The 15,430-nt window shown below is 47.8% G+C and overlaps 6 protein-coding genes across 6 annotated transcripts; 4 read left to right on the plus strand and 2 right to left on the minus strand.

Moving 5' to 3' along the window:
* Window positions 1-1,174: 1,174 nt before the first annotated feature.
* Window positions 1,175-2,367, plus strand: G6M90_00g112950 (uncharacterized protein; the record flags this gene model as incomplete). Its single annotated transcript, XM_014683769.2, has 2 exons — window positions 1,175-1,665; window positions 1,719-2,367. The coding sequence occupies 2 exons, from the start codon at window positions 1,175-1,177 to the stop codon at window positions 2,365-2,367; spliced, it is 1,140 nt and encodes a 379-aa protein (XP_014539255.2).
* Window positions 2,368-3,159: 792 nt separating this feature from the next.
* Window positions 3,160-4,413, plus strand: G6M90_00g112960 (uncharacterized protein; the record flags this gene model as incomplete). Its single annotated transcript, XM_066131874.1, has 4 exons — window positions 3,160-3,608; window positions 3,662-3,739; window positions 3,803-4,156; window positions 4,218-4,413. The coding sequence occupies 4 exons, from the start codon at window positions 3,160-3,162 to the stop codon at window positions 4,411-4,413; spliced, it is 1,077 nt and encodes a 358-aa protein (XP_065987964.1).
* Window positions 4,414-6,090: 1,677 nt separating this feature from the next.
* On the plus strand, window positions 6,091-6,699 carry G6M90_00g112970 (uncharacterized protein; the record flags this gene model as incomplete). Its single annotated transcript, XM_066131875.1, has 2 exons — window positions 6,091-6,600; window positions 6,667-6,699. The coding sequence occupies 2 exons, from the start codon at window positions 6,091-6,093 to the stop codon at window positions 6,697-6,699; spliced, it is 543 nt and encodes a 180-aa protein (XP_065987841.1).
* A 2,189-nt stretch (window positions 6,700-8,888) lies between these two features.
* On the plus strand, window positions 8,889-10,703 carry G6M90_00g112980 (uncharacterized protein; the record flags this gene model as incomplete). Its single annotated transcript, XM_014685898.2, has 1 exon — window positions 8,889-10,703. One exon carries the CDS (start codon window positions 8,889-8,891, stop codon window positions 10,701-10,703), a length of 1,815 nt encoding a protein of 604 aa, XP_014541384.2.
* Window positions 10,704-11,395: 692 nt separating this feature from the next.
* Window positions 11,396-12,428, minus strand: G6M90_00g112990 (uncharacterized protein; the record flags this gene model as incomplete). Its single annotated transcript, XM_066131876.1, has 4 exons — window positions 11,396-11,629; window positions 11,684-12,089; window positions 12,140-12,350; window positions 12,407-12,428. The coding sequence occupies 4 exons, from the start codon at window positions 12,426-12,428 to the stop codon at window positions 11,396-11,398; spliced, it is 873 nt and encodes a 290-aa protein (XP_065987881.1).
* A 1,419-nt stretch (window positions 12,429-13,847) lies between these two features.
* G6M90_00g113000 (uncharacterized protein) lies at window positions 13,848-15,227 on the minus strand (the record flags this gene model as incomplete). The annotated part of the gene is made up of 1 exon (XM_066131877.1): window positions 13,848-15,227. One exon carries the CDS (start codon window positions 15,225-15,227, stop codon window positions 13,848-13,850), a length of 1,380 nt encoding a protein of 459 aa, XP_065987937.1.
* Between the last annotated feature and the right edge of the window lie 203 nt (window positions 15,228-15,430).

Raw genomic sequence — 15,430 nt, forward strand, 5'->3', positions numbered from 1 at the left:
CCTGTCACTGCAAGACAACCCAACCCGAGCAACCCCACGAGATGGCTCTCATATCACGATTCCTACTGGCTAAGATATCCGCAAGGCGGCCAAGAGGCTGCAATTTCTCGGTGCGAACCACTTTCATCAGAGGCTGAGTGTCGATTGCGCGAGCATAAGAACTGCCGTAAAGAGCCACATTTGTTCGAACCTGGAGTCCTCTCAGTGTCCCGTTCCATTATTACTCTTAAAAAAACTTCAACACAACAACTCACCCTGGAGAGCGTATCAGGTGTAGTCCTGTTGTGCGATAAACCCGAGATTCACAAGCGTCACACGAGAGTATCTCGGAATCATACCCACCCCTAACCGCCACACGTATACCCCTTAGACTATGGACTCGGCTCCATGGGATACGAAACCACTGTCACAGTCATTGGTGACCAATGAAGGACTCGGAGAACGTACTCGTCCCGTGGAACCCACCTCTAGCTGCCATGAAGGCGGCTTTGAGCGCTTCCCGCGCCGTTGCGACGATAGCACCGAGTCACAGTGAGTTGGCCTATTACTCGTAAATGGTAGTCCGAGATCTTAAAAAGGATGTTGAACTGTGGTGTTAACAGCATTGGCTAGTAGGACGTATTCATCCGTCGCTTCAACTGCTCAGCAACGCAGCTTATCACCGTCGACTCCGGTCAGGCGTCGCGTTGGACCAGTTGACAGAGAAGAGGACTTCGTCTGCAGTAAAAATCCGGCGAGACCTGGCGGATCTCGTCAGCACAGAGGCCAGTCTTTTGATTCGGCATCGGGATCAGGAATGCTTCTGCAACCGGATACTCGAGTCATATCTTCACACCAGCTTGCCGCGGAAGTCCAAGGTATTTATGCCGGACTGGCTTTACTCGAGAGCAAATGCATTGAGTATGACAGCACACAGAAGGGGACTAATCTAAGCCAAGAGCAATATCACACATTAATTTCCCTTCATCGGTCACTTCTCCAAGAGCATCATGACTTTCTATTGGCATCCCAGCACCCATCGGCGAGCGCCGCAATCAGAAGGCTTGCATCTAAGCATTTCTTGCCTGCACGAATGTGGCGCCATGGTATACACTCGTTTCTAGAGCTTCTAAGGCGGAAACTGCCTGGTTCGCTCGAGCATATGCTTACATTCATTTATATCGCGTATACCATAATGGCACAGCTATATGAGGCAATTCCGTCGTTTAAGCACACGTGGATAGAGTGTCTTGGTGACTTGGCGCGTTACAGGATGGCAGTTGAAGACGATGATATCCATGAACGAGAAACTTGGACTGGTGTATCAAGATCCTGGTATACTAAGGCTTCGGATGAGACACCAACGACTGGACGACTTTATCACCACCTAGCGATTTTGGCACGACCAAATGCCCTGCAACAGTTGTACCTCTATGGTAAATCTCTCTGCGTTCCAGTCCCATTCCTCAGCGCTAGGGATAGCGTCATGACGCTATTTGATCCTCTCTTAAATGCAAATCCAAGTGCTTCTCAACGGCTAGAGCCAGTTGATGTGGCCTTTGTGCGAGTTCATGGCATACTCTTCTCTGGCGCGCATGAGGATCAGCTCGAGCCCTCAATGAAGCAATTCCTGGATCTTCTAGATAGTCGCATTGGAAGAGAACATGGATGTTGGCTTGAATCTGGGTAAGAGACGTCACTGTAATAACATAAGATCTGCAACAAGCTAACTAGGCTAGGTATTTCATTGGCATCTCATTAAGCTGTCTGCTCCTAAGTTTTGGAGACGCGTCAAATGTCCTTATGAATGCCGTTTTGAAGAGTCAACAAACAGACGACACTATAATGCTTCCGGATCCGGTGCTGACTGACACATTCAAAACGGCGGTGAGATTTACAGCTCGCACGTATGAGATTGTTATTGCTCGGTGGGGTGACAAGAACACGTTTCCCTGCCTTCATACCCTCCTAGTATTCTACTGGTTTATGATGGATTTTGACGTAGGGAGACAGTACTTAGAGGGCTCCCTCCCATGGGAACAGACTGCTTTACTACTTAACCATCTGTTACGGACCAGCGAGTATACGCCACGGTTAGATACTCCGGAAATTCCGTGGCCCGAAGTTGGTAAGGCGCATCCTCTTCCCGAAGACTATGCTATGCGTGGTTTAATCTATACTGGAACCTATTTCCCGAAGAACTGGTTTGATAATACGGCGATTGATGATGAAGAAAAGTACTTTGAGCCTGCGTCAACGGTTAGTAAACGTTGCGAAAGAATCCTATGGCTGGGTTATAGCATGGCAATGAGGAAAAGAAGACTACACTGGGACAAGAACACTAAGCAGTTTTCGGCTATGAGTAATGAGAGTAATGACGACAACTAATCGACATATCATGACATTTCCGAGACCTCGAAACCGGCTTGATTAGGCAGTCGTGCTGGGGACTCTTCACGAGGGAAATAAAAGGGAACGACGAGCCGATCGCGGTCCGCAAAAGAAACACTTGAGAAACGAGCCTTCGAATACCCGAGGAGTCGCAGAACCCGTTTTTGTGCATCACTAATTTGGTCAAGCTGTATGGGAATGGAGGGAGGTGTAGATTAGCGGCGTCGACACAGACAGCTAGTTAGAATAGGTAACTGCTATATGTCACGGTGCTTGTATGTGCTATTCTTCTAGCTTTTTGTACTCCTCAATACCGCATATTCCGTCCAGCATAAGTTCATCTGAAGCCAACTTGCCCTCCAGAGTAGGAATACCCGCCTCGCAAGAATGTACTCAAGACTAATTCAGGACTACTACTGGTGTGAACCTATTGTCAGGTAAAATATACATATCAAGTCGTACATGTCGCACTTTATAACAGTTTGATTTGATCGTCTTTTGTGTGCTTCTTTGCATGCATATCTTTTGTCTCTATACATGCGTTTAATTTCCACATACGAAGTCATGCAAATGCGGGTAAGACGGTGGCAACAACGCAATATTAAATTGGCGCTCGTTGAGTGCAGGAACGAACTGAAGAGAGCACATGTTGGTCGCAATGAGAACTTTCCCGAAATATAAATAATTACAAGTTCCCGCACGTTCAAATCCAACTATCCGTTTTTTTTTTTTTTTTTGCCCATTCAACGTACATCTTAGTTGATTTAATTTGTCTTTTGCTCTTCAAAAATGTCTGACAAAGACAGCACACTCTTTATTGGCGATTCGGACCCAACATGCCCAGCCGGAGTGACACCACAGCCGGATGGATATGTATCCGGGCAGTCATATCAGCAAACGTATCAAAAATTCTCCTGCAGTCGAATAGATATGTATTTGGGAAACATCCTTCCTGAATGGCCCATCTTTACACCGGATGAAGTATTGGCCATGCGACAGAAATATCTTGCTGGCCAGGGCTCCGACAACGATCGACTATCAATGTTGGTAATCATAGATTTAGCGGATACTATGAATCCAATTCATAGCCAGGATATTCAAGAGCTCCAATTCGGTCTTCGCTATAGGCGAACTATACAAACCCATGCACTCTTGGCACTGTACTGGAAGCGTCGCGGATTTCATGGATTTGCGAATGAACACATCACCAAGGCATTTGCTTTAGGATCCTCTTCTGGGTAGTCCTGAAATCGCATCCGATATGAGGACCCAAAGACTGATACTTCAGTAGGGTTCAGTGGAAAAATTCTAGCCTTGACGATCATTTCGCGGATATCGTTGCACTCTGGTGTTGCTGCTTTATTATCAGGTAAATTCCCTTTGTCGCCTTCCCCTATTCCTTGCCGCAGATAAACCCAACTGACACCAATAGCGAGTATCCTATTCACACAGACATGAATCCAGTTCCACCATCTTTATACAAATACCTGCCGTTACCATCCAAAGACGACATCGTACGAAAGTTTGGCACAAGTGCTGGAGCCTTTTTCGAACTCCGAGTCGCGTATATTTCACCACGGCTCACCTCAATTCCCCGGCCTCAGCTTGAGTGTCTGCCCCTAGAGCTTGTCGAAGTACCCACTCCTCTTGTAACGCTAAAAGAACGCTATATAAATACGCACGGCCTTTCAATAAACCCCCAACAAAGCCGCTTCACGTCTCTGGAGTCGTACATTAAGATGATTCAAGAATTCGAACCAGCTAACAGACGTTGGGCATTTCCGACGTAATTTTCCATTCACTCTTAGAACTCATGGGAGCAAGGGAAAATACTAACATCTTTTTAGAGAACGATTTTGTTTGTATCAGTTGACGGCCATATACTCCGATACGAACCAAAGATCTATTTGCATATTACTAGTTGAGAGGACGCTCAAGTTTTTAGACCCGGTTCCCGACTGCCTTACAACCATGGACATTAACTCAATTTGGGTCCTATGGTGGAAGTTATGGGGATATCCTTGCCTGCCACATTCCACATGAGGAGCCTCCGAGGCCGAGGTAACTCGAGGGCGTGGACAAGATTGGCGGTATGCATCATCGCCTTGTTGACAAATACAGACGACCGGTGACGCCTCATGCGGGCTAAGAATGGAAAAACCGGGAATATAAGCTGGAATGACAATCACATCAGAAGTGGAATGAAGATGATCGCTGAGCTGGCGCGTCGACCTCTGTAGGTATTTGCACACAGCTTGTTCTATGAAGCTGTCGAGGTAACATTGCCGGTTGCAGAGGACGCATTTGATGTAATGAAAAGGGCATAAAATGGACTCGCCTAGTCTAGATATTCCGCTTGCATCTACATGGATGTACCGTTGTCTTCTTGGTTTCATACGGCTATAGTCTCGCGTCGACAACCTGCTCCGCGAGTTTGTATCATTATAGGGGCAATAAGCGGTCTGCATGAGCAATACAGCACAGGGGGGATGTAGTTTTGTATTAATATAACGCCTTAAAAGTCTGCTCAGACCAAAAACCATCTGGTTGTGTGTAAGACTCGCGAATGAGGACTCAAGTGAGGAAATGATTTGACAAGTGACAACTAGCACTGTCACACCTTCACATTCATGCAAGCGTCTGTGTGACCTTTGGCGGCTCAAACTATGTGACAACAACTATCTTGGAAGAATACGGCGGGACTGCCCGCATGGACGTCACTTTTCGTAGCGTCTCTTTAGCTGTAGACAAGGCGGCGTGAGGTTCATGACTTGGTTTACGAGGGTCTGAATTCGGGTAGCAAAGCATCAGACGGGAAGGTGCAGACATAACTGACCGCCTCCCTTACTTTCTTGGAAGTGTTTTTAATTTGCACTTAACTCTGTGTTTCTTGTAGCATGTGGTTGAGCGGAGGACGTTGGACTTGGGGGCATCAAGGTATAAATTGCAGCACATCCCCTTCCGAGAAAGATCGCAATCTAAAGAGATATATCACACTGTTTGCAAAAACATACAATATCAATCTATCAGTTTGTTCGTTTTATTAGTTTCTCACTTCTCATAGCGCCTACTCCGGTCAACCGCAGTTTTTGCTACGCAGCCTTTTTACTTATTTGCTGACACGGATTTCGTCATCGATCACTCTCCGTCCATGCTCGTCTAGTCATTTTCACGAAAAAATTCGCGGACATGGAGTCGAGCCGCAGCGCCCCAAAAATTGCAATACACGGCCACATAGCAAGACCTGGGGGGAAGTGCTCTGCGGTGGTGTACGATACAGCCAACCACGATTGGCATGGAGTAGAAGTCGAAGTAACCTGTCGCGGGGCTGAAGAAAAGACGACGGATATAACGTGGCTATCATGCATAATTGAAGAACATCTCAGACGTAGTTACGTTGACATTAGGGAAGATCCGGACCATGAATGGAGTGCGGATGAGACGGACTGCCAGAATAACTCGTACACTATTCGAATATGGCCGCGCAGTAGGGTGCTGTTTTACGGTCACAGAACCGACATATTCCAGCCCACAGCGTTGGACATAAAAAGCCCGCAGCCAATGGGTCACAGAGTTTACCGATGCTCTTGGAAAGGTCAGGAATGCGTTCTGAAGTACATTGAAACCGATACCGATGTGGGTGCGATTGAGCTCGAAATCGAAAAATGAAAAGATCTTATAAACAAGGCACAAATACCAGCGAACCAAGTCAATTCGGAAATGTCCAGACGCTTCTGTCTCGTTCCCATTCTTGCCGTTGTTGTGGCCGATTGGCAACCCAGAAAACCCAACACAGTTGTGGGCATCCTCATGCCTTATGCCGGCGAGGATTTGGGCATCTTGGCAAAGAATAGTGGAGGCAACCTACCCATTACACTTCAACAACTTCAAGACCTAGTCCGAGGCGTTCGAGAGCTTCGGAAGTACGAGCTTTTCCAGGGTGACATAAGGCCGTGGAACACGCTCCTTCAGCCTTCAACAACGGCTTCCAAGCCGCGTCTAATGCTCATCGATATCGACATGGAGCTCCCAGGATATCCTGGAGATGCAAAGGCATTAGGGAAACTACTGCAGTGGTGTCTCGAAAACTCGATGGCATTGAGTGAAGATAAACAAGCTAAAGTGAAGCTTATTAATGCCGTGAAAGCGCTCTTAAGTGAAAATTTCGACATGGCTATTGACTGCCTATCTGCGACAGAGCAGTCTATGCGACGAGGCCCCCCCTTCTACGTAAGTGTTCAAGGTTTCCATCCATGACGTGGATTATGTTATTATGGACTAATATAGTGTATCTAGACATGCCAACAAGGTGGGCTAGATTGGGTGTAACAAAATTCCAATTGACACCGCTATACTAGGATAGGTCATCTAGATGAGCTCTCGTTCATGTGTCCAATATAAAGGGATCAGGAATTTCCATTGTTCTTAGGGTGACGCTATGCAACGGGCTAGAGCCAAAGAAGTCTGGCCCCGTCACAGTGCGCTGCCATATGGGATCGAAATCGGTTGATATGTTGCGTATAGATCTATGCCTCAACGGTAAAACTATCTGAGTATGCTTAGATATTGAGTATGCTTAGATATCTACCGTCGCGACAGCCAGCCTCCCCTTGCAACTCTTCACTCCCTTCAGCCCCTATTCTCAGAATTATCTTGAGATTTCGAAACCCATTGACTTGGCCTCCTTTATTGTCATATCATATTTGACCCATGTTTTGCTGTCACCCAATCCCTGTCCACTGAGATCGACGAACGTCCCCTCGAAATGTTTCTTTTCTTCGTCGGTGGCCCAGGGCCTGTTCTTGTAAGTTTTGTTGAAGTTGTGGGTGCGTATCTGTACTGTGGTTCCGTCGTGGAATGTATGGAAGAGAAGCCAAGTTGAGGGATTGTAGAACGACGCCGGTAAGAGTAGATATCCGGTCTCTTTCCAGGCTCGACAAAGCGGAGAAAAGTCTTGGGCTTGTTCCATTATGATGTCTTTTATCGTATCTAGTGAGGGTATGAGAATTCGAACGACAGAAAATGGTTGTCGATATTCGAGGGCTGCCAACGTTTTTTATACCTCAGAACCACCTCTGTAGGGACAATGTCGAAAAGTTTTTTATGTCGAATTTGAATGCCGTCACAACCATGCTGTACCTTCAGCTGCTATGTTGATGATGACGGTTAGCCTAATGTTCTGATCAATGGCTTGTGTAGCTAACAAGGCCACTGATGCAGGTGCTAGAGGGGCTCAAATATCTGCTGCAATTGATGGTCTGCTGCCATGTCAAGTCTTTCTTGACCGGGCTTCGCTGTATAAAAGGTCGGACAACCCGCCGTTCTACCTTGCAATAAGGAGCTATTCAGTTTCACTCTTCCTTCGGCTGCCAGATATTTGTATGTATACTATATACAATATTGTTCTAGTCTCAAACCTAATTTTTCCTAGGTTCACCAAGGCATCGTATCTGCCTGGATGTAAGATGATTAGCTCTGGCAGATCAGGGTCTTGCAGCACCTGCGGGCACTTCAACGAAGTTCATCGCAGTGAACCGTGTGCAGCACGACGATGCCGCAGAAAGATCAAAGTTTGTGGCAGCACAGTTCACACCCTTATCCATATGGATGGCACTGTTGACGAGAATTGGACCGGATGGGTAGTTTGCAGGCCGTGTCCTGAGCATGGACGGGAGAGCAAGGATGTGGACTATAGTAGCTGTCCTGTTATCGCTAAGGATGATGAAGGCAATCTTGTTATCGTACAATACGGTGTAGAGTACTGAGTTGGTCTATCAGTTTTCTGGGAGGTAACAGATGTATTGCCGGTCACGAGCAAGATTTGTCGGCTAGTAATGCAATAGCAAGATTAGTAGGCTGTTGGGAAAGCCATCAAGCAGTGTCAGATATCAGAACCTCAAAATGTGGTAAGTCGTTGCTTCTTACGATGCCGCGACGCGGCATTGTAGGTATCAGCAACGACTCCTCCTAGTCTTAGGATTGTATCAGACATGGTTCCTTCACAAGATAAATACCGCGTTCATTTCTATCTTTCATTTGTTCTTCAGATAATTCTCATACGACGCCATTATACTCGATCTTTTGTGACCCTCAATTGTCTGACAACCAGCTTGCGCGGGAAGACAATGAGCAGGTCTCAAGACAACGTGATTGAACCATTATTCTGCCCACACGGTCGCTTACGGCGGTATTAACGGTGGCAATATCATCAGAAGCTGTCGATAGAGGGCTGGTTTTGACCGTGAATGGGGACCGATGACGTTAATAAGTTTATTATCGAGACAGCTGGCGCGATATTGTCTGTGCAGCGACGCGGTGGTGACTCCATTAGTTGGGTTGACAGGTTTGTTGCCTGATAAATCAGGCCGAGAGAGCTAGAGACTGTATTTAAGGCTCTCCATTCCTCCATTCAGCATGATCACAGGATACCCCAAAAGTAGCACCACCATTTTCACGTCAAACTTCCTCGATGGCCTTGAGCACCCTCAAGTCATCGTTGCCAACCTACTACCTAGAGGATGGCAGATGCCCTTCGACCAGACAACGAAACATACAAGTTTTATTATGAAGCAGGCTACCGGTTGTGGCATAGCCTTTGCTCAAGCTCAAACACATCTCCTTTCGATGCAACCAGCTTAGACATTGAAAATGCGTTTCCCCAGCATCCCTATTTTCCGCCACAGCTAGAGCTCGATCGCAATTCCTCTACCGTCCTATATGCGACGGGAACATCTACTTGGGAAACCAGCAATGGCAGTTGCAACCTACCCTCCTTGCAGATAGGACTTACCTTTGGAGTTACGATAGCCTGCCCAACCGCCATTTCTCTTCAATCGAGTCGCCTAATTGACAGCCCGAATCTCTTCGATGAGGAATCCAAGCATATGTTGGTTCTCACCCTCGCCTGGGCCTATGTACTATCTGCACGATGGACGGAGATCATTCCCGGGGCATCAACTATGTCATACACCGAAAGCGTGGCTACGCGCGACAGCCGTGACAACGCCCGCAACGGCGACGGCGATTTAATCGTGGACCTTGGTGACATTACATATGAAGCAGCGCGGTGGTGGGCGGCCATTCTTGCTCCCGAAGAAGGCTGGGGCGCTTGCATTTTTCACAACGGCAGGGTCTTAAAGTCGCCGTGGTCTGTAAAACTGGAGTCTTGCAGGACGTTGGCTCTACGTTATAACGCCGTACCCTCGCCTCTGGAATGGCATTTTTCGGCATCTTTCTCCACTGCAATGGCTTACATCCTTGACTACGCAATCTACCATGGACTTCAGAACCAAAGTCGAGCGGCATTTGCTGCCGCACTCCTGCTGCCGACACGCCACCGCATTTCGAAGCAGGTTCGCTGGCCCCGTATGCATCTTCCCCGCCTGCAACGGTCGAAACCTTCCGTGGAACAGTACCTTCCGCCATGGGGGAGCAACAACTGTCAGTTGGATAGATTGCTCGCCCTTAGCTGCAATACTACAGGAGTAATCTCGCTCTTGTGCAGCACGTTTATTGAACCGGACATCCCGTGCAATGTCTGTGGCGCTTGGATTCAAGGCGCTTTTGCAATTCTTGACACACAAGTCGCCAAAGAGCCGCATATTCTGGCGCAAATGCTTATGTGCCGAGCTCCCAACTTGAATTTTCTGTGGTTAGGGGGCATACTTATGAACGTCCAGCACTACATCATGAAATGGGCTCGCCCTGTTGCGTTTCAGATTGATCTACATTCTGCGGCCTGGACAAACAGCTATGTTTCTTTCATCCAGAAACCTGTGTCGCGCACTGCTTCAAATGCGACAACGGTGCAGCGGTCGGACGAGGCTCGATTAATGTACCTATCGCAGGCTGACCATCACAGCAATCCCCCTCTCGTCCCGTTCACGCCATTTGGCTCCATTGCCCTTAAAGACTGCATTCTCGAGGTGCAAATGCACGTCTCCTGCCCCGGCTATCACGGCTTAAGATATGCCGGTTGGGCATGGAACTGTAGGAACAACACTAAGATTGCCCAAGACCCAATTGAAAGCTCTTTTACAACCAGCTCGAAGGTAGATGATGCTGTTGCTGGCCATACTACCATTCACTATGACAACCTTGACCGTGACAAGGACTGTTCAGAGTCTATGACGCGAAACATGTTTAAGTGGCTTCGCGAAGCGGACGGGTTTCCCGTCGCCGAACGAGCTATCAGAGAGCATGAATGGATTAACGGGGGGTGGAGCTCGGAGGAAGAAAGTGCCGCACCAGAGGGTGATGGAAAATCGACCACAAACCGACAGATTGGACCATGGATATGCCGGGGCATAACGACAAGATGTAACACAATTTGAACATGTTGTAGCCAGAGTGCATGACATCCACCACTAGCTTCTTTTAGGTCTTTGCCTAGGGCTCAAATTTGCTCATATAAGGAATTGACAAAGAGTGGCGAGCAACAACTGGCTAACTCCTTGAAGGAGCGATGGGCACAAAAGGTAAATCCTTCTCTCTACCTATAAATGCGTTATCAGCTAACCACCTACATGTGACGGTACAAGGGCACGAGCAAGGTCAAGTGCGACTTGGATAAAGCGATTGTTCACAAGGAAAGTAAGAGCTTCCCAAGGAAGTTCAGACTCGAGCTATGTAAGTCCTGATGTGGGGCCGTTCCCTTACACTACAATGTGATTACCGGGAACTGAGAGAATGTATTACTTCGAATGGGATGTTCTGCAAGGAAGAGAGATAGTTTGGCGCAAAACGGTCGAGGAACGAAGAGCATTAGAAAGACAAAAAATAAAACTCAATGCTCAAATGTCCAACTAGTTTCTCTGAGATAGCTAATTTGAATAGGGTTTCTGTTTTAGGGAAGTTGAAAGTTATAGCTCGGATATCGATTAGCTTAGTTGTGTCATTGTACTTAGATCACCCTTGACGGCTAAGTATGCTATCAGAAAGTCCGATTCGAATTATCAGAATCTTGCGTCGAGATCAAACCCATTCCACCTGTGGACTGTAGCGTAAACCATACATCAATGAGAGCTTAGCATGATTCCTTACGCTCATCGAATTCAGCGTCCACAGACTCGTTCACTTTCTTCCGACGTACCGCTCGTAAATTCCAGAGGCACCGAGCGGCGACGGCACACATCATTACCACCAGAAGACTTGCAATCACGACAGGCGGAATCCACATTCGATCACTGCGTTGGAGAAAATGCTGCGCGACGGCGATACTGGCGCAGAGGTACGCCAGCAAGAAAGCCATTGCAAGGTCCTATAGGCAGAGTCAGAACTGGAAATATGCTCTAGTTATTGGAGTTCAACTTACTTGGAAGACAAGGAGGGAAAACACTCCATACCCGAGAATTGCCCAGACGAAAAAGAGACCAAAGCCCTCGATAGTGTCGTTGTAGCCGATTCCAGCTGTTACGGCAATTGCCCAGTTCCAAAGGATGGCAATAAAATTCCAGGCAAGAGGGCCGCAGATAACTGAAATGCGAGTGAAGTGTGAAAGCTTGCTATGCTTAAAGTAAAGCACAGAGAGGTTGACGAAATTGAGAATCAAGATACACTCGGCCCAGCCAAAGGCAGAGCGTACAAACAAGACCAGAAAAACAACGTGAAGTAAATTGTTGATGCTGAAATGATTGCTGATTGTGATGTAGCTGATGTCGTTAGAGGCCGCGAAAATATTGGCCAGCATGTGCACAAAGAGCGCGGCATGCATTCCTACCCTAATAGGTGATTTAGCTGCGGATCAGTCTGTTTGATGCTCGATACTAACCAGTAGGCAATGACCATGTTTGGATCAATGGTCAGGCCCGTCTCATACTGAAAATTCTGGTCCCAAATGCGCGCCCCGATGGTGGGACCATCTCGGGGTGCGCGGACCGTGTAGTAAATAGAGACACCGGCAGAGACCCCCCAAGTAAGCGCATCGATAACATGAGCGAGATCGAATCTTCGGTCAAGGTCCACTCTGGACACTTCGTTGACTATGTATGAAGATCAGTACAAGCTATGTGAGGGGGGACAGCAGCCTGACGCTTACGAGAGGCCGGCTGCTTTTTCATGATGGCGTCTAGGCAGAACTGAATGCTAAGGTTTCTTTGATTTGATGAATATGTCTTAAGTGGCAAGAGGAACTTGGGAAGACAGGAAGTTGTCTGAGGTGTAGAAGAGGAAGCCGGGACTTATATAAGCCCAGGTCATAAACCCCGGCTTTCCTCATTCATCCTCGGTTTATCCTATGTAGCTCGTCCAACGTGATTTTAGTCTGCGCAGATACCGCCCGGGACTTTGTTGGCGCCTAGGTGCATACGACCTTATCCTCTTTCAGAGCAGCAAGGCATGTTTATGCCACAAATCGCGCAGGTCACATTACTGCATTTGGACACTGAATTGGATTGGTTGTTACACCCTCTGGGGCGCTCTTAAACTGTCTAACTTATGGTACCACTCTAATAGGTACTATCTACATTCAGTGTATTATCTGATTCAGTTTCCCCAAGCCCGGCCGAATCTCCGTGCTGGAGATTTTGACGGTTTCGCACTTTGACAGTACGTCGAGACATACTCAGAGGCTTCTAGGTACAACAGTAAGTTTAGTCTCCCCCGTACGCAATCACGTAGTCACTTGACACTCACCAGGTGCTTCAAAGCAAGAAGTTCGGCAGACAGCTTTTGTATCTGCTTCTCAGCATTTTGTTTCTCGAGACTCCTGACGTAATGCAAATGCTGAATTTCAGTCTGCAATCTGCAATTCTCTCTTGTCAAATTAAACAGCCGTGTTTCATACTGCGTTATGGAGCGTAAATGCATGATCTCTGAGCCCAGCGCATTGCGCTCTTGTAGGGATGTGAGTGGTGCTTTGACACCATGACTCTGAGCTTCTGAATGATCCATCGTAGAATGAGGTGAGGTGTGACTTTGCATTGTATGGCTTCCCTATTCACAAGGCATTACATACTGTATTTATATTTATGGAACCGGCGTTATCTTTGATCGGCCGATGGGCCCCGTCGGCTTCAGTTTCCGGACGGCCCCATATCGGGGCAAAGAGAAGGTGATGCCCCGGCTTTTTTTTTTTGTGATGAACCCCGAAGCCCCGCTATTTTCGCCGGATACAACACCCGCCCAGTATTGTGATTCCTACGGACGGCATGAAGCTAGGCGCCCATAATCCACGAAAGGGTGGAGACAAGGGTGAAATTTTTCCAAATAGGTTACTCTGGTGAACATGGGTTGGGGGGTAACACGGCACGGCAAGTGCTGTTGGGAAACTTTGCTGCTGGGGTGCTTGATTTTAAAGTGGAGACAAACTGTGATAGAGTTGCCTAGCTGTTACCTACCTAGGTACTTGCTCCTCGTTTATGCACCCGGCGGCTGGCTGAAGGACTCCCCAACTCGAGTGCTTCGATCACATCACATTAATAACGACGCATGCAAATGCATTACAAACTCAAGTGGCAATCTATTAATCATTCTATAGCTTACAAGGCCCAGGACCAGGGTGTGGCGTCGCGAAGGTTGTTAAACACCTTTCCAGTTCGAGCCAGAGCGCCAAGTTGCCATTTCTGACCAACTGCAGGCGGACCAATCGAGCTCCGGAACGACTCGGCTCTCAGCGCATCCGGCTCCGTCAAGTTCAACGCAACGAGGTTGCTAAGGCGCCGGAGCCTGTTTAGCGGAAGATCTACGCTATGAGAGGCGAATGTCATTCTGGACTGTCGATAACAAGACTCGAATGTATCATGTACTGAGAAAATGCGACCGTCAAATTCTGTCCAGGTTATTCCATCCATATTATCTCGTCTTTCTGCCAGCCAGGCGTCAAGCAGTGCGTGGTGCGATGGCCGAATGAAGGACCGATACAGGGCCCCATAATCAAGCAGGAAGGACTGGGAGTCTCTGAGTGATCGCGTAACCGGCCCTCCGCGTTTGGCCCGATGGAAAGTAAACCCTCGATGTCTGTATTTCTTCACATCAAGGTGGGCGTTCCTGTATTTCTGGCCCGGCCATGGTCTCCACATAGATGAGTGTTTGTCCTTACACTGGGTGTAGTACATGTGGCCCGCGCACCATCCACTGATGAAGCACTGGACATGGCTGGCGTAAAAGCCTTTGATAAAGCTCATGCAGCTGTTGATGCCTGAATAAGAACATCCGATAATTAGTTCGACGCCCTGAGACCCTGAGCTGGTTTGTATGTATCCTTGAAGAACATTGAGTGCTTCTCTCGCGCTGCTTGTGTCCTGACTAGGCGGAAAAGCTGACTCTTCTGAAGCAACGCCCAAGGTCGGCTTTTCCAGATCAGATAACTGGCAGGCGTCCGAATTGAGCCTGTTGCCGCAGTTCATCTCCTTGTATGCCTTGAATCTGCCGTAGAGCGCTGTTCCGAGCAAATTTTCCGCTGCAGCTGGTTCAAGGGATTCTGCCCTTGAGTTGAGACACTCGAGATCCGCACTTGAGATGGAGGCCGTTCCAAGTGGGCGAAGCGATCTTGCCACTTCAGCTGCATCAAGCTGCCACGAGACCCCGCAAATTTCCAACACATTGACCATGTCTAAAACTGATTCCTTGTATCCGGGAACGAAGAAAGTCCATACGGAGTCTTCACTTGTTGACGACGGGAGAAAGAACCCCAAAGCGCGCGGACCGGTGATAACACAGCCCGAATCAAACATGGCGGACAATAATGTCAATGGGTACCGGAACGTTCGCGACAAATACCCAACGGGATCAGCTCGCGACTCGTAGCACTGTTTGAGTATCGAGCTGTAGGTAAAGGCTTTTCTCAAGACACAGGCATCTCCTATATCGAGATTTTTCATGACGTTTTGAAGGGCTGTAGATTTTTCTGCGAAAGACATCTTGAGGGAAGGTGGAAAAAGAGTTTGGCAGTGTTCTAGATGTGTGGGGTTGGTACAGAAGATGGTCGAGATGCTGAAAAAAAAAATAGCCCTCTCACTCGAGCCTTAGCACCTTTAAATAGTTACATGCTCTGATATGTCTAATAAAAAGAGCAGGTTTATCATTCGACTTGATCTCACGTTTGTACGTGTTTCGCAGCTGA

Source organism: Metarhizium brunneum, chromosome 7, assembly GCF_013426205.1.
Source record: "Metarhizium brunneum chromosome 7, complete sequence".
Taxonomy (NCBI): domain Eukaryota; kingdom Fungi; phylum Ascomycota; class Sordariomycetes; order Hypocreales; family Clavicipitaceae; genus Metarhizium; species Metarhizium brunneum.